Here is a 22,632-nt window from a genome sequence, read left to right on the forward strand (position 1 = left end):
TTATAGTGCTTGGGTCTTCAGCTCAATAGGATCCCCTGGAGGTTCTCTGGATGTACTGGTTTCAACAGGCCGGTCACCTTTGAGAATAGACAGACGTTCTGAGATACTACGCATCCGAGGGAATAAGATGAAGTCGTACAAAAAGGCACCCATCAAACCACCAATAATTGGTCCAACCCAATATACCTGGAAGAACAAAAGACAAAAGCATGGGAAGGGGGAACAATAAGATAGGTTAGGGATACAGAAACAGCTTAGGTATAGCATTGCAGGGGGGGGGGATACTTCAGGGTATTAATCCTAGCAGATTAAAGTCCTCTTCACCCATCACTGATAAATCATAAAATACTGGCAGCCCAGCCAGCACCTCTAGTCAGCTAATCTCTTCTGCTTTATTAGTTATACTTCATCATTGAGCCTGGAAATGGATTCCTGGGCTCCAAGAGGTGACAAGCAAAGCAAAGTCTCTTCCATAATTGCCCGATCTCTAATTCTATTGATTCAAGATTGCTCGTAGTTTTTGCCACCAAGCTTAGATTCATATGTTGTCATGTACCTGATAATTAGTAGAATCTTAAAGTAAGGTCAAAGAAGTTTGACATTGGGGTGCTCTGACATCTTTGGTGCCCTCTCAATGTTTTTTTTTTCCTTTTTAAATCGAGCAATTGTCTGGAGAAGTCCTTTGTTTTTGTTGGCAAGATTTCAGAAGAGATTGCCATTGCTTCCTTCCCAGGGATGAGAGAGGGGAACTGACCCAAGGTCACCCAGTTGGCTTTGTGTTTCAGGCAGGACTAGAATTTACAGTCTCCTGGTTTCTAACCTGCTTTTAATCACTATACTAAACTGGCTTTCCCCTCTCAACTTACCAACAGAATAAAAATTGGAACTGAGCCCCATTTATTTGGGGGACTATTTAAAAATATTTACTTTTGTGGAAAATTAAAATGCTCCCAAGTTGCCTCTGCTATGTTCTCTCCTCAACCAAACAATGTCTTACTTAGGACATCCTAAGAGTCAAATTTCAAGACTTCAGATGATGGTTGGGATAAAGATACAAAAGACTCCCCCTTCTGAAGTTGGAATTGTTTCTCCAAATTCAGAGAGGGAAAATCAAATAATCATTCAGCCCCGGGACTGTTGTTTCAAAGAACTGTAAGATGTCATCATTTCTTATTCTTACAAACCCCTCCCTTACCCAGTGGTTGGTGAAGTTACGGGTTATGACAGCTGGGGCAAATGATCGGGCAGGATTCATGCCAGCTCCTGTGTAGTACATCTGGAAAAAAGAGTAAGGTTATGATAAGGAAATATTTTTTTTCATCATGCAATTCAGGTTTCTAGTCCTAAAGGGTCCAACTCCCTTATTTATATGTTTGCTTAAATATTAGCAATTATATAGTGCCTTTAGGCACATGCACAAGGCAAATAATAAATATATAATAAAGCAACAATAATTTCATTAAAGCACCAAACTCAAACTTAAAAATAATGTATATTAAAAATAATGTATACCCACTGAAAGATAGTTTAAAGGATGCAGTTAAAATAAATAAAAGGGACAAACTGTTACGCTGGGTAGATTCCATATACCAAACTGGAAATGTTCACTTGAATTCCAAGGAGCCCTGAACTCATTTCATGTGGCCATAGACTTAATTTCAAAAGCCTTCTTTAAATCCATGCCGGGATAAAAGTAGCTCCAGAAAAAGGCATGACCATCCCAAAAGATTCCCTTTGATGGGAAGAAAGATTCCCACCCACCCCTCTCTACTTTATAGATTCAAAATAGTTAAACAGAAGAAAGATCCGAAGTTAAATTGCTAGATGAATAGGATGCAGTTAAGAATGAGGTGAACTATTGGCAGTAAACCTCCATCCAGGCCAGATCAGGTGGCTACTACAGAGACTGCCTAAATACATTACAGCTGGCTATATGTTAGTGCATCTTGCATATTGAATCATTACCCCAAAGAGGTGTCCAAGTGTGAGAGAGAATCCAACTGCCAGGGCCACCGATCCCATGCGTCCATTACGTCTCTCGTCGTAGGTGGCAAAAACACAGAGGACAAACTGTAGGGTCAGGATGATTTCCACAATGGTAGCTTGACTTACGTTTATACTAGGGTGCATCTGTAGCCAGGAAGATAGGTGGAAGGATAGAACTATGAGAATAGCAAAAGTTATAATTCATTCAATACCCAACTATACCTCTTAGGGGCTTTGGTTTCCAGAAATTATTTATGCATACTAGGAGGGAGCACTGATTGCACTTACATCTAAGCATAGGTTTGTAGAATGAAGATATTACATTTTAATAGTGCCCATGTGATTATCTACCAGACCTGACTTTAGTCAAGCTAGAGGTTCAACAAGGTGAGGCAGGGATAAAGGAAAGTAAGATAGGTCTATAAAAGAACAGGAAGTCTGTAGCCAGGAAGAAAGCTTTAGAGATGCATAGACGAATGAATGAGACAAATCTGGAGAGTCTATTATTTATATCAAGTGGATAAATCAAACACAGCAGCATTTTCTAATGTACGTCTGTCTCTCACATATATAGCTGATTTTCTTCTTTCAGTTCTCTCTTGTTCATAGGGTGGAGGCTGGACAACTCCCAGTGACATGCTCATCCAGTTAATTAATGCTGATGTGCCTTTAATTTTTATGAATCATCCTGATTTGATTTTTGGAACCTGAGGTAAACTTATATTTCAATCATTAATCTAGGATCATTTAATCACTCCTAAAAGCTATCTGGTCTGACGTTTTTACACTACATCTCTAACCAAGGAAGCAATTGTTTATTAATACATTAAATATTTTCCTCATCTAAGACCTGAACCCCAAAATTTCCCCACCCCTTTGTTTATCTCACTATATTCATGTGTATATGTGTCACTGGGTAAACAAAGAGGGAAAATGTAAGAAAATGTAAGGGACTCTTAAATCCACAAACTCCATTTCTGACGGCAACCAATTTTAACCAAATTGTGTCCCACTGCCGCCACCACTGCACTCTTCAAAATTAGGAGTTAAAGGGGGTTGCATAGAGTAAGCCAGTGGTGGCGAACCTATGGCACGGGTGCCAGAGGCGGCACTCAGAGCCCTCTCTGTGGGCATGCGCGCTGTCGCCCCAGTCCTAGGCATTCAACTGGGTTTTATAAAACCTTTTCGCTTTAGGCCTCCGCTGCCGTGTACAAAAAAAAAAGGTTCGATCAATCAGTCAATTTCAACTTCTCGTAGGAAAAAAAAAATATCTTGCAAAGTTGGAATTGATTGATTGAACTTTTAGTCCCACCCTGTCTGCTGTTACCACCGCAGCCACGCCCACCCAATGGGCCACACCCACCCGGCACCTGACGATGCATAAGTGAGTTTTGGGTTGCAGTTTGGGCACTCGGTCTCTAAAAGGTTCGCCATCACTGGAGTAAGCCCTCCCTCCCAGTAGTAAAATTCAAGCACCAATTTGTGGGTTGTGAATTTGCAGACTTTCTAAACCATAGAGTCCTGTTTTATTCTCAGCTGACTAGGTTTCAGAGTCAGTTCCCGGCTTGAAGTGTGTTTTGATGGCCACCCGTCTTTGCTGACTAGTGGATTTAACTGAGGGGAATTAAACAGGGTGGGGATTTTAATTTCCCACAATGCCATCCAAAGTGATGTTTTGGCAAAAATTAAAATGGCAGCTAGACACTCCTTTTTGGAACTCAAAGCACAAAGGAGTGAGGTAAAATGTATCTAGCTAATCCCTGCTAGTTTTCCTTCAGTCTACTGTCTCTCTGGCTTGTTGTCTTCCTTTTATGACATCTTCCTTTTGAGACTGGACTGGAATTAACATTCTGTCAGATTGCAGTCTCTCACCAAAGAGCCCATCTCATGCTTAATGCATAGGGTGCATCCCACCCCACCCCTCAAATTTTTAACTGCCTCTGGATGAAGGCTGAGGTCCAGTGGCATACAATTTTGTCTTCAAAGTCAAGGTCATGGGAACAGCTGGTTAGAACATCTTGTAGTGAAGAGGTTATATGTACAATTTGGAAGTGAAGAGGATACCCTCTTATCATGTGTCAGGAAAATCAGTGAAATGGTGGAATTTTACTGATTAAAAAAATTAAGCACAGAGAGACTTGAAAATAACAACAACAACAACAACAACAACAATAATAATAATAATAATAGATGTTACCTTGGGTCCTTGGTTAGGACTTGAACTGTTAAGTTTTTACCAGTCCCAGACTGTGAATCGAACTGAAGATTAATAATCATAACAAATAAATAAATAATGCCCCTGCCGAATTTCAAAGCAGCAACATTTGACTTACAAGGCAAAATTTATATTGACTACAGGTAGTCCTCATTTAGTGACCACAGAAGGGCAACTCAGTCATTAAGTAAAGCGTTTGCTAAGTGACAACCGTGCTTATGATCTTATTTTAGCTTTCCTTTGTTTTACAGACCTGTGAAGGTCATAAATGTGAGGATTTGTTACTTTTTCATCACTGTTGTAACTTTAAATGGTCGCTAAAGGAAGCAGTCACTAAATGAGGACTACCTCATTTAGACCACAATTAGTGATCTAAAAACCACTAGAAGTCATGCATTGGCTCAGCTGAAGGGCCAGTCCTTCTGCAAAGTAGCCAATGAGCTACTGAAATTTGTCCATGGGACGCTGTAGCTCAATGTGTTATAAGGTGAAAAATATGCAGAGCAGAGAAATGTGCCTTGAGGTTGTTTGGCAGGCAAGTAAGGGATTAAGAGAACCCCTCCAAAAACAAGACAGCAAGACAACCAAGCAATGCTGAGAAGATCTGAATCAGCAAGGGAATTGGTGGGTATATTTCAGTTTTTCCCATAGCAAAAATGGGAGGAAATCAGTTCAGTTTAGGACTTCTCACTAGAAGACACAATGATGTAAATGCGTTACAACAGTGCCTTTTGGGGGGCATTGTACCCATAAGGTTGCCTTCATTTCATCCCCAGTCTGTGCGGTGTGATGCTCTCTGAGCTTAGTTATTTGCTATTCATTACTAACTACGTAACATCATCAGTCACATTATTTAGTTGGGTAATGAAACATCTGCAAAGAAACAACCAAGCTCAGAGAGGATCGAGTACTTCAAAGTCCAACCCTGAACTATAGAAATTCTTTTGTATTGGCATCCCCAGCCTGTGAGTGAGAAAGTGCTGGTGTTAAAATAACAGTCTAAAAGCAGCCTCATGATGTGTAAAATCTGTTAGGCTGTTAGGCCGCTACAGACAAACCTCTAAATAGAATTAAAATAATTTCATAGTCTGTAAGAGAAGGATGAATACAGATGCCTTCCATTCATCTAGAACAGAATTGTATCACAAGAATTCATCTAGGAATTTGAATATCTATTATTGCGAACCTCCAAAATCTGATATCTAAAATTAGATCACCAGCAAAATATAAAAATAGGTACAGTACACGAACAAAGAATGTATTTAATACAATCTAATTCACTCAGACTTTGATTATTCCAAGATACATTCCTAGTATAATTTTCATTCTGATAATTGATATTTAAATATGCAGCAATTATTGTTCAAATCCAAAATATGTCAATTCAAAATCCATAATTAAAAGGTTTTTAAACTCAGCTGAAATGCTGGTCTGAGGGCTTCTAAAATACAGTACTTTTGCCTCCTAAAAACAGTTCATTTACTACAAAAAGGAAATTTACTATCCAAGGGAAGTTTTTAATACGGTATGCCATTACCCTATCTAATGACGAGGATCCTGAACTTTATCTTTCACTTGAAATGTTCCTATGTTTTTGCACAAATTCTAACTTTCTCTTTTTACACAAACAAAAATAAGTTTCACAATTAGTAATAGTGATAGCATTCGCCGATTTCCATTAGGGAATGTTCTAGCAGTACAGTGGGTTTACATCAAGTGTGGAAGGGTTTTCACATAGAAAAGTTCATTAGATTTAATACTAACTCACACATATTTTTTTTTATTTGCTAAATTTATATGCCGCTCATCTCACTATCAAGCGAATCTGGCTTTCAGGTAATAGACCTGAAAACCCTCAAATTAAGATTGTTTTTGACAAGAACAATGTTCTCTGATATGATCAACCAGCCAGATTTGGTTAGGAAAACAATGCGTGCTTTTCTTTCGAAATGCAGTAGAAGTGATTTACTTCAAAACTAACTGCAGATCTGATTTAAAGTTACAGCAACGACAAAATTCTTTCATGAAAAGTGCCTTTGATATCACTTTACCATCCCAAAAAACCTAATTTGCATCTCTCTCATCCTCCCACTCTTTAACTAATCTTCTTACTATATCTGGTTACACTGATATAAAATTCGATCATATTCTCTTTTATGCTCTACAAAGTTTTATGTAGAGTATCCTGGGCAATCTGGCGTTTACCCAATAACTACTCCAAGAGACTTGTTGAGACAAAAATAATTTACCCATGAAAACATTTCAATTCTTGTTTCAGGTTCTATGCTAGCAGATTCATCTTTCTAGATTTAGGGTTGCCAAGCCTTCCTACATGGGGTATACTTTGTACCTTCATACTTCTGGTTCCCAATAATCTTCCTAGTAATCCAGATTTTAAAGGGCACAGTGTGCAACCCTTTAGAGAATCTCCTATATACGGCAATGATAACTCATTGTTTGTCTCCAGCTGTAGGGATAACCCCCCCTCTTAAAAACATTTCCAGACAGCTTTGCATGATCCCATTACCGTGTTGAGTCCCAGGTTACCCCGTAGTGCTGCCGGGGTGACTCCATAAAGCACAGCTGCACCGGCCAGTCCTCCCAACACCTGGGCCACCACGTAGAAGACAGCACGGAAGAGGGAAAGCTGCGAACCCAACAGAAAGGCCATGGTGACAGCTGGGTTGATGTGGGCACCACTCACGTGGCCTAGAGACTGCACCATGGTGGCTGCTACCAAGCCAAAAGCCAGGGCCACTTGTAGAACGTTTAACGGGCCAACAATCCAGCGAAGGGAAGCCCCCAGCCCAAAAAACACATAGAACATAGTCCCGAAGAACTCAGCAAAAACAGCTCTCCAAAAGGAGGATAAGCGTGCCTCCCACATGACGGGTCAGGAGGAGGACAGAGACTGAACAGGGTGCAGCAGGATGGTCTTGAAGCTCACTGCTGCTTGCTGCACCACCCCTCCACCTAAGCCCCTTGTTTTCTATTGTGGCTGTGAACTTTATAAGGTTTGCTAGTATAGTCCAGCCCAGGAGGTGGGAACTCAGATTGACTGATTGGGGTCTCTTAACTCTTCATTGTCTGACCTAAAGGTGTAAGCATAAGCCAATTCCTAGCTCCTGTGGCTGCTATCAGAGCTTTAACTCCAATAATTCGAACCCTTTCACTTCCACTTTGCCCTTTTCCTTGCTCAAGTGTTTTTCCCCCTAGCAATTATTGTAGAAAGATTTTCTTCTTTCTGATGCAAATGGCTTCTGTGGCATTCATTGGGAGGTAGGGGAGATGGTATGGAGTCCTCCTTCACAACCTAAATCAGAGTCTTGGAGGGTAGGGGGACCCTTGCATGTTCTTCCCAATGCAGAGGTGTGTGAGAGGGAAACGGCCTAATTTCCAACATTAGCAAGCAGCCAGAGTTTTTGACTACTTGTGACATGTCATGGTTGGTTCATGTGTGCGATTGTGCCAGGGAAGCGTCCACTGCTATCGTAGGATATTGTCTCTTTGACTTTTTTCCATTGCTGAATTGAAGAGCTCTCAACTAATTCATGAGTTGTCAGAATGGAATTTGCTATTTTGATTGATTTTGATTGATCAACACTACTATATCTCTATTGCCTTTGAGTGCATCTCCACTGCCACCTAAGTGTGTCCAGAAAGTGCTGAACATACGTCTTTATATGTTGCCTCTGTCTCATTATCAGCCTGCTGTTAGGGGAGCATGAAGATAACTGGAATGGAAGCAGTGCTTTCAAAGTTATGCTAGCCGAAGACCTTCCATATGGGCAGTCTTAGGAATATGGAAAAAGCTGCTTGGGATGATGTAGTCAGGGTTGATCTGCCAGGTTTACATTCGGACTTCCTCCTTTCATTTGGATACTGGGTTCTGTACCTGTGGTGCAGGGCTGCTTTGGCATGGACCAGAAACCAGGCTTCTAATAATTCTGTCAACTGAAATGATTGCTTCCTAAACTGAGAGACTATAACCCAAAGCATCTGACAGACAGACATTGCACAGACACGATTTCTATTTCTGAATATCATTTCCATGCATGTTGGATGGGAGATGGGCAGAGGACCTTCCTCTGATTCTCTATTATGAGGAAGATTGGAACCCAACTTCTGCAACTGCTGTAGTTGCTGTGATTTGAAGAATAGGTTGACTTGTCCACTTGCACACAGTTGGAAAACCCCATTCTCAAAATCCAGCTTGACAGATCAATAGAGTAATCATTTTGGGAAAATGTTATGGCATGTATTAAAGAACCACAGAGTTTAACACTTCTTTTACATATACCCAGTTCTTAGGAACATTATGCCAGCGGCATGCAACTGAGCAGCACAAATCAGGAGGATTGTAATGAAGAGACAACTCTTCATTATCAACTAGTGGTCATTAGACCAACAGATCAACAATCCTTTGGAAAAACGAACAGGAAAAAAAATGGATTGGGCAGAGTGCTGGGACCTTACAAAGACCTTGCCCCAGAATATATATCCTATACAATGATTAGGGAATGGTGACCTTCAGATTTTGGGCAGTGGGAAATCCAATCCCTGCCTATACAGCAGGGGTATCAAACTCAATTTCATTGAGGGCCGCATCAGCATCACGGTTGCCCTTGGGGGGCCAGGTGGGTGTGGCCAGAGTGGGTGCAGCCTACTGGGTGGGGGTGGATGGAGTGGGTGTGGCCTACTGGGTGGGCATGGCCAGTTCTACATCATTCGCGTCAAGGGTGCCTGTGGGGGCCTGGGCAGCAGTGGGGCAGATCTGAGGGTCTCTGGCAGAAGGGGGTGGGACTGGGGCAAGTGCCAAGGCATGGTCCACTGGGGCAAGTGCCAAGATGGCCACCACAAAATTGTACATTGGCTCCCGGCTGGCCTGGGCCAGGGCCAAGGCAGTGGGGGCCATTCCCTCACTGTTTCCAGGATGGCTTCGCGGGCCACATGAAACGACTTCGCGGGCCGCATCCGGCCCCTGGGCCTTGTGTTTGACATGTCTGCTATACAGCATTATGTAGTACAGATGTATAGTCAGCAACATGGGAAGGTCCCATTGTGGATGCACAGTAAGGGTGCATTCTGGGGCAGCAAGATTTAAGGTGACAAGATTTCCTCAAGGTTCCAGAAGAGAAGGAAAGCACTACAGAAACGGATGCATGGAGATGTTCGAGTCAGTTCTCTGCTGCACCAGATTTACTTCCAACATCATACCTCCCATAACAGCCTGATAGAGAACTAGTTTCGTGTACGGTTAAATGGTTAGAGAAACCAAGGAGACCACTGTGAATTCTAGTTCTGACTTAGGCATGAAAGCTGGCTGGGTAGCTTTGGGCCAGTCACTCTCTCTCAGCCCAATTCACCTCAAAGGGCTGTTGTCGTGGGGAAAATAGGAGAAGGAACGAGTATTAAGAATCTTGGCCACCTTATTTATAAAACTAATAGAGGTGGAATATCTAATAAGTAAATAGTAGATTTTGCACACCTTGTGACTGTTCTTGGATAAATAGGGAGCAGGAGGAGAGAAATGCATTAAGAAAGTGTTAAGGCTATCATAGGCTGGGGATAAGGTAAGGGAAGCATCTTAGAAACTCAGTAGAAAAATAATTGTTGTTAGGAACAAGTTTGTCCTAGAGTTAGGTGTGAGTAGGAAAAGACCCTATGTTTCTTAAGACTCTTAATGATATTAAGAGTCTTTCTGACTAGGACTGGAAACTGAAGGCATGTCAGATGTTTTATGATTTTATATTTTCTGTGTTTTTTCTCCTAGATTCAGCATCCCATAGGATACAGTGAGGTAAGAGCTGTTCCACTACTTCCAGCCTAGTTTGAGCACAGAACCATCAACATGTCACTAGCAGGTTAAAAACATACCAATATATTGCTTTGTTTTGAAGCACCGAACCAAATAATTTCTCTTTATATCGTTGGACATTTTTCTCCTAGAAGATAAAAGTGGGCAGTCCTATCATGATCATTGCATAAAATCAGATTAGATTCTGAATGTTTTTGCTTCTGATATTTTTCCTAGAGTTAGGTACAGGTTTGAAAAGCCCCTCTGTTTGACAAGTAGGGCCCTTGCGCTTCAAAAGAGGCCTCTCTGGAATATTTGTCACCGTAGCATTTTGAAGCAGCTATTTAATCAGAACTGTTCAACAGACTCTAATTCTCTTTCTGCTCTAGGGGATTTATCCGCCTGCTCTGGGATTGGGCAAGTGGAGGAAAAACTGCCAAGTCGGAAAGAAGCAAGGACAATGGAATATGCTGGGCTCAGCATTTGACCAGGGCCAGCCTGTTTGAAGGACACAGGAGAGGAGAATCAGCATATGCACGCTCAATCACAGTCTCGTATTTTATTGCACATCAGGTCCAGGGGTGGGTGTGAGTGCACTGGCTTAGGCCTCTTGTCAAACTCCATCCATGTGGCAAAGAGAAACACGCTGCTTTTCCCAAAATGTTTGCTCATGAGGGTTCTCAGGCTTCCAGAATCTATTCTGGCATTTACTAGAATTCTGGTTCTGCTAAGTAGAATTTTGGAAGAAAAAAGTTCACTTAACACTCGGAAGGGAAGAATTTGGAACCTAGAAACTGGTCTTGAATGCTGAGTATCAGCAATCTAATTTAGGAGTTGTTGTTGTTAGTTGCGAAGTCGTGTCCGACCCATCGCGACCCCATGGACAACTTTCCTTCAAGCCTTCCTGTCCCCTACCATCTTCTGGAGTCCATTTAAGCTCCCGCCTACTGCTTCAGTGACTCCATCCAGCCGCCTCACTCTCTGTTGTCCCCTTCTTCTATTGCCCTCAATCTTTCCCAGCATTAGGCTCTTCTCCAGTGAGTCCTTCCTTCTCATTAGGTGGTCAAAGTACTTGAGTTTCAACTTCAGGATCTGGCCTTCTAAAGAGCAGTCAGGGTTGATCTCCTCTAGGACTGGAGTAAAGGAGTAATATTGTGGCTGGTTGTCAACCAATCGGAAATTAGAAATTCTTGACAATCTACTTTTGATTGCCCATAGATATACCAGTACACAGTATAGTACCATACGGTGTTATAATACAAATGAGACACAAATGTGGGGAAGAGCTTTTGTCTAAGATCATGCAATAACATAACAAGTAGAGTTTGGAACAGATGGCAGGAGGCCTTGTTTCCAATCTATCTTGCAGATTATTATATCTGTCCTTAGAATCGAAACCGGAACAATCATTTTTTCTTAGTTCTTTTAGATCTATCTCACTAGATCAGCAAACATTTTGGGCCAAGGGCCCATCTGGAATTTCTAGAACATGTCACGAGTACCCCCATAAAACCTGTGCCATCACAGGAATGATCAAAGACAAAATACTCAACTACTGGACAGTAGGACTCTTGCTAGGCCTCCCCAAATCGGGAGACCCTGCCGCCATACCTTACTTATATCCCTTTTCTGGCAGGCAGACATATTTCCAAACAAAGCACTGGGCTCTTTAACCTGCAACCATTTTTAGTTTCTAAGAATGCTTCTGAGATCTATGTGGGGTTTACATTAGCTTTCCATTTACATGGGTTTTAAATTAGGTGTATCTAAAATCAGTCAGGTGGATATGGAGACTGATGGTGGCGAAGGAGGATTCACCAAGTATAATGAAGCTGATGACTATTATGCACTAGGTCTTATTTAAAAACTACGAGAATCTAGGAATCCAGGCTTCTATCCTTCCTTGAATTACTCTATTTGACTCTATTTTTGTTGTAAACTGCGAACAGAATCAGAATTCTGGTAGGGTCATGATGGCAGCACTGTGCTTTAAGAGCACCAATCTCAAAAAACACATAATGCCAGTACAAATATAAATACACAGGAAGCTGCTTAAGATGGAAGGAAGCTGGAAGCCGAACAGAGGCTTTACAAGAAGACGAAGAGATGGGGAATTGCTGTAGCTTCCTACTCAGTGCCATGTTCTTCCTTGTCAGGTGATTTAGCCTGAGCAGCAGCTGAGAGTGAAGACCGAGACATGCTGGCAGCCTCCACAATCTCAATGTCACGACACGTCAGGCAGGCAACAAGCTTTTCCCGTGAAGCACTGTCAGCAAAGAAGAATTCATAAGATACTCCAGCCAAAATGGCACCCAGAATAGGGCCGAGCCAATACACCTGGAAAGTGGGAATGAAAGATCGGGTGAGAGAGAGTCATGATGTGGTTTCTGAAGCAGTATATATCAGCCCTTGGAAGGGTTGGGAGAGATTACATAAGATCCAACAGATTGGCAAGAATGTGGTTGTAAAGTATCCTAGCAAGGCTCAAGCAACATGCTGGTAAGCCTAAGGGAAGACTAGTAGAGAGAGAGAGAGAGAGAGAAAGAAGCAGGAAAACCCATATTGGAGGGGGGGAAATACCTAATCCTGGCTGAAATTAGTAAAGATGGGAGTGTACGGTCAACTTAAATACTATTTTAAAAGTTCTGCATACTTTGTAGTCAACATCTTGGCTGCAGAAAATTCAACATAGCAGCAGATAAATATTAAAATGTTCCAAGTTACAGATTAAAATGCTGAATATAATCTTCCATTCAAGGTCGTCCTAAATCGGAACTTCCAGAAAGTTATTTGACAGGAAGCAGGGGAGTTTCTCTTGAGTAGGCAATCCAGAGACAGATACCAAAATTGGCCCCCTTCCTCCACGGCATCCAAGAAATGGAAAATCTCAAGCTCTTCCTCTCCATAGGAATAAGCTATTCCTCTCCACTGCAGTAACTACTCACCCAGTGATGTTCCCAGAATCCTGTGATGACAGCTGGGCCCAAAGATCGGGCTGGATTCATACTGCCTCCAGAGAAGGTACCCTAGGAAATATAAGTTTGAGACAAGCTGCAATGGTGTTTCAATTCCTCCCTTGGCAGATTGTTCTATGAAAGTTTTCCCTGTTGACTATTTTTTAACAAAGGGGGTCTTCCTTCTAGCTGTTGCTGGTGCGTTGGCTGAACTTCAGGACTATTTACTGTCCCTGAAATTCTTGGATGGAACCAGCTTGGGGTAGTAGTGAAAGTGCTAGCCTAGGTACCGGAAATTACAAGTTCTAATTCCACCTTTGACATGAAAGCCAGCTGGGTGACTTTAGGTCAGTCGCTCTCTCTCAGGCCAACTCACCTCATAGGATTGGTGTGGAAAAAATAGGAGGTAAGAATATTTGGTATGTTCTCCGCCTTGTTATATGCAAGAAAGGTGGAATAAAATAACAAGAACAACAAAACCAATATTCCGGAAAGAGTCCAGTAAAGAGGATGACCTTACCAGAGAGAGAGAAGAACCATTACCTAGACTACAAGGAGGCCAAAGCGAGAGCTACAGTATTTCTTGATCTACTCTACCTTCTAGGGCTGACACTATATTACACGTTGTAATTTTTAATAGGAGGAAGGAATTTATTAAATACGCAGGCAGTAATCGTATTAACTTAATGGCATTTTTCAATGAACCTGTAATTGAATTTAAACAAGTTTAGGTTTTGTCCTGGGGAAACGCATTTCTTTGCTTATGCCAATTGTATTTGGAAACCTCACCCCAGGACCAGGCGTGGCATACACATAGAGAGATATAAAATTCTCAAGATTTGATCTATTGTATGCAGTTATTTTTATTCAATGTGTGAGAGTCAGTCTGTTGAAATTCTGAAGCATTTTTAAGGTATTGATGTCAGGCTCTGCCCAAGAACAACATAGAGCAATCCAGCCACAGTTCAGTATACAGAATCTTGCCAGAGTAACCCTTATTACTCTTACCCTGATGGAGATACCCTAGGACAGGGGTAGGCAACCTTGGCTCTTTTATGACTATGCTGGCTCAGGAATTCTGGGAGTTGGAAGTCCACGAGTCATAAAAGAGCCAAGGTTGTCTACCCCTGCCCTAGGATATTCCAGGGAATGGCTGTCCTGTCTCTCTTCCTCTGTCTCCTATCCAGCTCTGTGCTGTGCTGCCTTTTGTCTTGCCCCAATCCTTGGAATATTCTTCCTCCTTCCTGGGAAGCTGCCACTTCACTGTAACTCATCATACCAGTTGCCCCCTTGCAGGGGCCCTTCCTCACAATTCATTATTTATTTCAGTTTTGGGTGAGGCTGTTAGCTCCAAAACCTTCCTTCTGCTTTTTCCTACCATAGCAATTCTGTCGGGTAAGTTAGGTGGAGAGACTGAGAGAGAGAAAGAGACTTGTTTAAAGTGACCCTAGGACAGTGGTTCTCAACCTTTTTAATGCCGCGACCCCAACCGGTCGTAAGTCGAGGACCAAACCGGTCGTAAGTCGAGGACTACCCAACTGGTCGTAAGTCGAGGACTTTCCCTGCCCGGGAGCGCCGCACATGCGTGGTTCCGCCCCCTGCGCTGGCCGAGGCGTAGCTGGCAAGCGGCAGAGACGGAGCAGGCCGACCACCAGCTGGCCCAGCCCAAGGGAGGTAAGGCACCCGCCGGAAAAGGGGGAAAAATGGCAGACAAAAAAAATGGCGGACAGCCTTGCTTGGCGACCCCCATGAAATGGTCGATTGACCCCAAATGGGGTCCCGACCCACAGGTTGAGAACCACTGCCCTAAGAGCTTCATGGCCAAAGTGGACCAGAATTGGAATTTTCCTGGTTCTAGCCTGTAATGGTCTGTGGGAATGACCTTGGGAAACAGGACAGTCTGGATAACTATCATGTAACAGATTTTTTATTTTATTTTTAAAGGAAAGGGGGTTGCTTTTAGTCTTGTGAGATTCTGTTAATGTAACCTGACAATAAAGATAGAGCTAGTACTTCTGCTTACACTTCTTGTCTGGACTATCTCACCAGGCTAACAAAGCCTAACACTGTGGGAGATGAACTTTTTTTTTTATTACAGCTAAAGGCCAGCCACTTAAGACAGCTTCCTAAAATATCCAGATAATAAAGCAGCACGCAGTATAACACATAGGAATGTAAAAAGCAACAGGAAATTATATGCTACAGTTGCTGAGAGAGATGGATTACAGTTTTGCCGCTGACTGTTCATTATCCGTAGCTGCGCAAAGCTGCTGTGCAAAAGTTTACAACCATAGAAGTAGCAGGAGGCTGCCTGTCCCTGGGTAGTTTAATGGGCGAAATAGGTTTACTGTTTAGATCTCTATAAAATTTATAATATAGCAAGACGGTGCTCAACTGGTTTGACCAGCCATGAAGGGCAGATGTGCTCCTGGTAGGGTTTTCCATTAAAGCTGTCTTCCAGCTGTGCAGATGAAAGTGAGTTAAATTAAGCTTGAGAAAAAAGCTCTGTGATAGGCATTTTCAAGGTGGCAAGATACTTGGTAGGCTGCAGGTTTCAGATTCAGAATACTAAAACTCTCAACAACCTAACACCAACAGAAGTAGGTTTGACTCATTTTTGTCACTTGCCTTCCAGGACTTTCTGTTTAAGAATCATTCTAGTTTCGTTACTGTCCATGGACAGCAAAAAAAAACTGTGGATAAAAGCTGTAATTGCACTTTTTACAATAGGATCCACTTACAGAGGATGAGCTCCACTGAACAAAAATCCTTTAGACCAGGGGTGTCAAACTTAATTTCATTGAGGGCATCAGCACTGCGGTTGCCCTCAGGGGGCCAGGTGGGTGTGGCCAGGGTGGGTGCGGCCTACTGGGTGGGCGTGGATGGAGTGGGTGTGGCCTACTGGGTGGCCGTGGCCAGCTCTACATCATTTGTGTCAAGGGTGCCTGGGCAGGAGTGGGACAGATCTGAGGGTCTCTGGCAGAAGGGGATGGGACCAGGGCAAGTGCCGAGGCATAGTCCACTGGAGGAGCCTCACTGTTCCTCTCAGGCCATGCAGGGGGGGGGGCTTATGGAGCTAAAACTGAATGCGTTTCAGCATAGATGGCCACCACAAAATTGTACATTGGCTCCCGGCTGGCCTGGGCCAGGGCCAGGGCCAAGGCAGAGGGGGCCATTCCCTCACTGTTTCCAGGATGGCTTCGCGGGCCACATGAAACCACTTAGCGGGCTGCATCCGGCCCCCGGGCCTTGTGTTTGACATGTCTGCTTTAGACCATGATTAAAGATCACCAGCCGAACACAAGTATCTAACTTAATTAATCTTAATTAAAATCAACCTTAATTAAAATTTGCTACTTGTAACATATTTGGGGGGACTGAAACTCTGGTGTCAGGAAATTGGGTGCACTTTGGAGCACTTATTTGTCTGGGCTGTTACCGCAGCTAGAGCTCCTGCTATCACTGAGAAACCAATAGCCAAGGTCCCAGCAGGCTCCCCTCGTTCATGCCTCCGGTGATCTTCTACAGCGAAAATGGTGAGAGCTAGCTGGAAAGTGGAAAACAGCTCCATCCCCAGAGCCTGTCCTGCATTCCCCTCAGTGTTGACCTAAAATGAAGAAGGGAAGGAAGGAAGGGTTCAGAGTGAGAGCAGAGATCTTCTGCAAGTCATCCAAGGGCTTGCCATATTAACTAGCGTTAAGTTTTTACTGTCCCACAAAATATTGTGCAGTCCAAATATTAACTGTTGAAACTATGCACAGGCTACTTGGATGCAAGACTACTTGGGGTATACATCCTAGAAGTTAATAATAATAATAATAATAATAATAATAATAATAATAATAATAATAATAATAATAATAATAATAATAATAATAATAATAATAATAATAATAGTAGTAGTAGTAGTAATCGATATAAATAAAAATGTAAATGTTCATTTGTTCAAAATCTTAAATCTCTGAAAGCTCTTCACCGATTGCTTTAAAATTTTGACACAACGTTGCATTCGAATACGCGCGTGTTTTTATATACCTATATTATATAGATGTCACAAATATGAGCCAGCAGTGTGCTGCAGCTGCCAAAAAAGCCAACACAGTGCTAGGCTGCATTAACAGAGGGATAGAATCATGATCACGTGAAGTGTTAATGCCACTTTACAATGCCTTAGTAAGGCCACACTTGGAATACTGCATCCAGTTTTGGTCACCGCGATGTAAAAAAGATGTTGAGACTCTAGAAAGGGTACAGAGAAGAGCAACAAAGATGCTTAGGGGACTGGAGGCTAAAACATATAAGGAACGGTTGCTGGAATTGGGTATGTCTAGTTTAACGAAGAGAAGGACGAGGGGGATCATGATAGCAGTGTTCCAATATCTCAGGGGCTGCCACAAAGAAGAGGGAGTCAAGCTATTCTCAGGAGAAATTTCCTGACAGTTAGAACAATTAACCAGTGGAACAACCTGCCTCCAGAAGCGGTGAATGCTCCAACACTGGAAGTTTTTAAGAAGAGACTGGACAGCCATTTGTCCGAAATGGTATAGGGTTTCCTGCCTGAGCAGGAGGTTGGACTAGATGACCTCTGAGGTCCCTTCCAACTTTATCATTATTATTATTATTATTATAAAAACAGCGCCATCTGTTGGATGTAAAAGCAACACACGCTTTTACCAGACTGAGCCACAGCAACGCGTGGCTGGGTACAGCTAGTAGCAGTAGTAGTAGTAGTAGTAGTAGTAGTAGTAGTAGTAGTAGTAGTAGTAGTAGTAATAATAATAATAATAATAATAATAATAATAATAATAATAATAATAATAATAATAATAATAAAGTTTGAAAGGGACCTTGGAGGTCATCTAGTCCAACCTCCTTCTCAGGCAGGAAACCCTATACCATTTTGGACAAATGGCTGTCCAGTCTCTTCTTAAAAACTTCCAGTGTTGGAGCATTCACAGCCTCTGGAGGCAGGTTGTTCCACTGATTAATTGTTCTAACTTCAGGAAGTTTCTCCTTAGTTCTAGGTTGCTTCTCTCCTTGATTAGTTTCCATCCGTTGCTTCTTGTCCTGCCTTCAGGTGCTTTGGAGAATAGCTTGACTCCCTCTTCTTTGTGGCAGCCCCTGAGATATTGGAACACTGCTATCATGTCCCCCCTTGTCCTTCTCTTCATTAAACTAGACATATAAGCTATTTTCATATTGTTGTTAAGAAATCTATGAAGTCAGCAGAAATCAGGGACAGTTTACTTGTATGATTTCAAAACAGTTAATCTATAATATTTTTAGACAGCTTATATTAAAGTGACCATATGATTTTAAACATTTATTGTTTTTATTTATTTTTGTTATTAAAATAATAAAAATAGACTTTAAATGACAACCAAAACTTGATATGACAAAGATTTAATTAAACTCATGCAAATATGTTTGTTCCTTGTTTTGTCATTGTAACAGGACAGCTAACTATTTATTCTTTGCTATGCTTGAAAACACCCAATGCCCATCTTATATTAAGACTAAAACGTAACTTTTATACATTGTGCATATTCGTAGGAAATAAGGTATACTGGGCAAGGCAGAGGGAGTATTTCTGTCAGACTTTTGCGCAGCAAGCTAGACTGGAGCCACTGAAAGGTAAGAAGGTAAAGGAGTCCCTACAGATTTTACTCTGCTAGTTGTTGCCAACTATAAGGGGTGGTGCTCATCTCTTTCGAAGCCATTGAGCCAACGCTGTCCAAAGACATTCTGCAGTCAACCTGCCAGCATGATATCACAAAGTGCTGTTACCTTCCCATCAAAGTGGTACCTATTTATGTATTCATATTTGCATGCTTTCGAACTGCTAGGTTGGTAGGAGCTGGAGCAAGGATGGGAGCTCACCCCGTCACGTGGTGCTCAGGTCTTGAACCTGGGCTGCCAGCTTTTACAACTGACAAACTCAGTGTCTTAACCGCTGAGCCACTAAACCCACAAAAATACTGATGCTTATTTTAATTACAAAAAAGCAAAGCAGCTACAATATTTCAAACAACTTCCAGTGACTGTTGTGTATCACCCGAGATTGTTTTACATGTATGAATGTCAAAGCCATGGTCCTGGATGAAACCCAGAGCATCCAGGAATACATCAATAAGATGGCAGCCAAAGATGAGCTGCTAAGAGAATGCCTGAGACAGCAGAATACATGGAGGAAGACCAGTAGCAGCACATATAGGAGGAAGATCAACCAGAGGCAATGCAATGGCAGAACAAGGTGGTACATAAGATGTACCACTGACAAAGAGCTGAGGTGGCAGATATTGGGAAATTCTATCAGTGGCTGGACTAAAAGACAACATTGAGGCACTGACTGTAGTAGCAAAAAAACAGACACTAGGCATCAAATCCATAGAAGCACAAGCCTACTACACTAAACAAGACCTGAGATGCAGACTCTTCAGAGGTTTCAGAGACAGTCCAACACATAATGGCAGGGTATAGGTGTTCTGTTTTTGGGAAAGAGGCACTGAGACGAAGCAACGAGTTCCAAACAGTCCTTCTTTATTGCAACACCAACAGAACAGGATTACACAATGGTGCGGTTCCCTTTTATAGTCTCCTGCACAGTACCTTGCTGGCCAATCGTTGCAAGGGATTTTCCCGCCTTGTGCATGCGCGCAAGGCTGGGAACAGCCTTTCTGGTCCCGGGCATCCACGTGGTCTGCCCCGGCCAATCACTGCAGCCTGCGCCTGCAGGCCCAGGACATAACAATAGGTGCAGGCAGGAATAGCATACATTGAAAGATATAACCAAGTAGCTGGCAATTGTATACAGGAGCATCTGCACAGTGTATGGGCTAGACTCTCACAAGTCCAGATGAAAGATTCCACAGAAGGTCATGGAGAATAACAGGGCTAAGATCCTATGGGACTTCCAGATCCTGACAAACAGGCAGGTACTGGCCAATCAACCAAAAATTGTGGTAGTTGACAAAGAACAGAAGATGGTGGTGGTGATGGATGTAATGGTGCCAAGAGAGAGCACCAACAGGAAGAAGGAGATGAGAAGCTGGAGAAGTACCAGGACCGAAAGGCGGCTCTGGAGAGGATGTGGAAAGTAAAGGCCAAAGTGGTCCCAGTGGTGATAGGAGCACTTGGGGCTGTGACTTGTAAGTTGGAAGAGTGACTCCAACAGAGTCACTCTTCAGGGGGTTGGACTAGATGACCTCCAAGGTCCCTTCCAACATTATCATTATCATTATTATTTCCCAAGAATAACATCAGAACTCTCTGTCCAGAACAGTGCAGTGCCAGGAACAGCTTCCTTGAGTTATATAAATAAAGATTGGATAAAAATCTAAAATTAAATAAATACATTTCCACCCTTTGCTACAGCCAATTACTTTGCACTTTGATGCAATAGGAGAAGCACAAGAAGGCAATGGGTTGTCGAAAGTTTATACTATGACCATCCCAGCAGGTGAGAATGAGGTTAGGAAGCAGCAGAGAGTAGAACAATTGACAAATGTTATGTGTAGCTAGCAAAATCAGGCTTCCCAAGCTTAGAAGTTAGATTTTCTACAGATCAAAGAACATCTGGTAGCTGGTGGGTAGCAGTTAAAGTGGTGAATTTGAATCTGTGAACCACAAATTCAAGTCCATCCTCAGCTGTAAAGATGTGCTGAATGATTGGGATCAGTTACTCTCTTACATCACCCTATTTTATAAGGTTGTAGTTGAGGGAATAGAGGAAAGAGAGATCCCACTGTAAAGAAATAAATCTAATAAACAACTGACAAGAGTAGCATGCTTTGACTCAATGAAGGAAGGTGACTTCTTCAGCTTCGTTTTCCTTTAGCCAGTGATAGCAATATTGAACAGGGTTACTTAGTAGAGAACAACCACTGTGGGCTCCTGGCATAGAGCACTGGAACACGTAATAAGTTTCATTTTTGATTCTTGATATTAGTAGGCAATGTTAATGTTCATCTCCAGGGATGTCTTATAGCAGGGGTCCCCAACCCCCGGGCCATAGCCCATTGGGAACCGGGCCACGCAAGCGGTGGGTGAGTGTGCAAAGCTCCATTTCTGCAAGTGGTGTGCATGTGTGCAAAACTATCCCCTCTTCTCCCCACCACTGCCGCCGCCACCACTGCCAGTCCGCAGAGCCAGAAAGGTTGGGGACCGCTGTCTTACAGAAAGGGAGATCATCAGAAAGAGAAAGAAAGAGATGTAGCTAGCTTACCTTTGTGACCAATTGCCCAATGGCTGAGCTGGGCAACATGAGATAAAAAAAGCCTGATGCTAAGATGGCACCCAGACACTGGGCTAGAATATAGCTTGAGGCATGCAGAGCGTCCAGTTTACGAGTGCACAGGAAAGCCATAGTGAGTGCAGGGTTGACTTGGGCACCACTGATCTTACCAAAACAGTGTGCCAAACTGATAGCTACCAGTCCTGCAGCAAGGGCTGGCTGGAGCGAAGTAGGCAGCACATCTTTAGGACCTGCAGGGGATGAGGCACCCAGCACTATCCAGACAAAGATAAGGGTGCCTGTGGCTTCTGCCAATAGGCTACACCAGAACTGACGACGCTGCAGTTCCTGGAGAGGAAGAAACAAAGAAAAAAAATAGATACAAATTGACAAAAAAAGATATATAGGTTGTTGAGATATGCCACTAAAATAACCCATTTCAGCCAGAAATACAGTGAGATACATTGCTACCAATCAGAATCCCTATGGCCAAACGGATTCGAAGATATTTTTAAAGAAAAGATTGTGATTTCTGTCTCATAAGTGGATTTGTCCAGCAAAGTAGGTGCACTCTGGATCCTGTCCATTACAGAAAGACATCCTGGCAGGACCTCAGGAAATGCATCTATTCTGCATAATTTCTGCCCTCTGGAATGAGCTCTCTTCAGAGATTCATGAGGTTCCCACCCTTACGACATATGGGAAATCTCTAAGGACCTGGTTATTCTCCCAGACTTTGAAGACAGGATGAAAATGGGCTTTCTTTTTGTTTTCTTCTGTTTCAATGATCTGTTTTTGTTTTGCTTTGGTATCATGCTCTTCTGGTTGGTTGTATTTTTTATATATTGGTTTTATAGTTTCAAGCTGTCCAGAGTTGTTTGGGAGTTGGGCAGACTGTTAAATAAATGAATAATTAAACCCCCAATATAACAGAATAACAATCCAATGATCATTAGAAGGGACCTTGGAGATCTCCTAGTTCAATCTCCTGCTCAAGCATCAAGCATCATATCTAACATCAACAGAGGGATGTTATATTATTATCTGTCAATGGCATCTGCTCTCAATGGTCACCATCCCAATCTTTCAAAGGAAGCATTCTCTACAGCAGGGGTGTCAAACTGCCGGCCCGCGGGCCAGATGCGTCATGCCAAAACCGCACCCACCCCATTGCCGGCAATGAGAAAAAAGTCGCGATATGTCATGACACGTCATGTGACGTTGCGAGTTTGACATCCCTGCTCTACCGAAACTCTGACGGAGAATCAGAACATCCTCTTTCCTGTTCTAATTCTGTATATCACAAGCAAACCTTCTAAAAACCAACATTTCCCTAGCTTTGTGGCCAGAATCCAAGGATCATCCTTTTGAAGAAGTCAGTGATATTATTTGTTGTTGTTGTTAGTTGCGAAGTCGTGTCCGACCCATCGCGACCCCATGGACAACG

At 42.6% G+C, this 22,632-nt stretch overlaps 2 protein-coding genes across 2 annotated transcripts; both read right to left on the reverse strand.

Annotated features, from left to right (window-relative positions):
- On the reverse strand, positions 1 to 7,088 carry MIP (major intrinsic protein of lens fiber). The gene is made up of 4 exons (XM_015819983.1): positions 6,729 to 7,088; positions 1,966 to 2,130; positions 1,196 to 1,276; positions 1 to 186 (listed from the first exon to the last, which is right to left on the reverse strand). The coding sequence occupies exons 1-4, from the start codon at positions 7,086 to 7,088 to the stop codon at positions 1 to 3; spliced, it is 792 nt and encodes a 263-aa protein (XP_015675469.1).
- Positions 7,089 to 12,125: 5,037 nt separating this feature from the next.
- On the reverse strand, positions 12,126 to 21,650 carry LOC114922830 (aquaporin-4-like). The gene is made up of 4 exons (XM_029284867.1): positions 21,177 to 21,650; positions 16,392 to 16,559; positions 12,944 to 13,024; positions 12,126 to 12,335 (listed from the first exon to the last, which is right to left on the reverse strand). The coding sequence occupies exons 1-4, from the start codon at positions 21,648 to 21,650 to the stop codon at positions 12,126 to 12,128; spliced, it is 933 nt and encodes a 310-aa protein (XP_029140700.1).
- Between the last annotated feature and the right edge of the window lie 982 nt (positions 21,651 to 22,632).

The sequence above is a fragment of the Protobothrops mucrosquamatus genome, unplaced genomic scaffold, assembly GCF_001527695.2.
Source record: "Protobothrops mucrosquamatus isolate PMUCROS unplaced genomic scaffold, P.Mucros_1.0 scaffold_151, whole genome shotgun sequence".
NCBI classification, from domain to species: Eukaryota; Metazoa; Chordata; class Lepidosauria; order Squamata; family Viperidae; genus Protobothrops; species Protobothrops mucrosquamatus.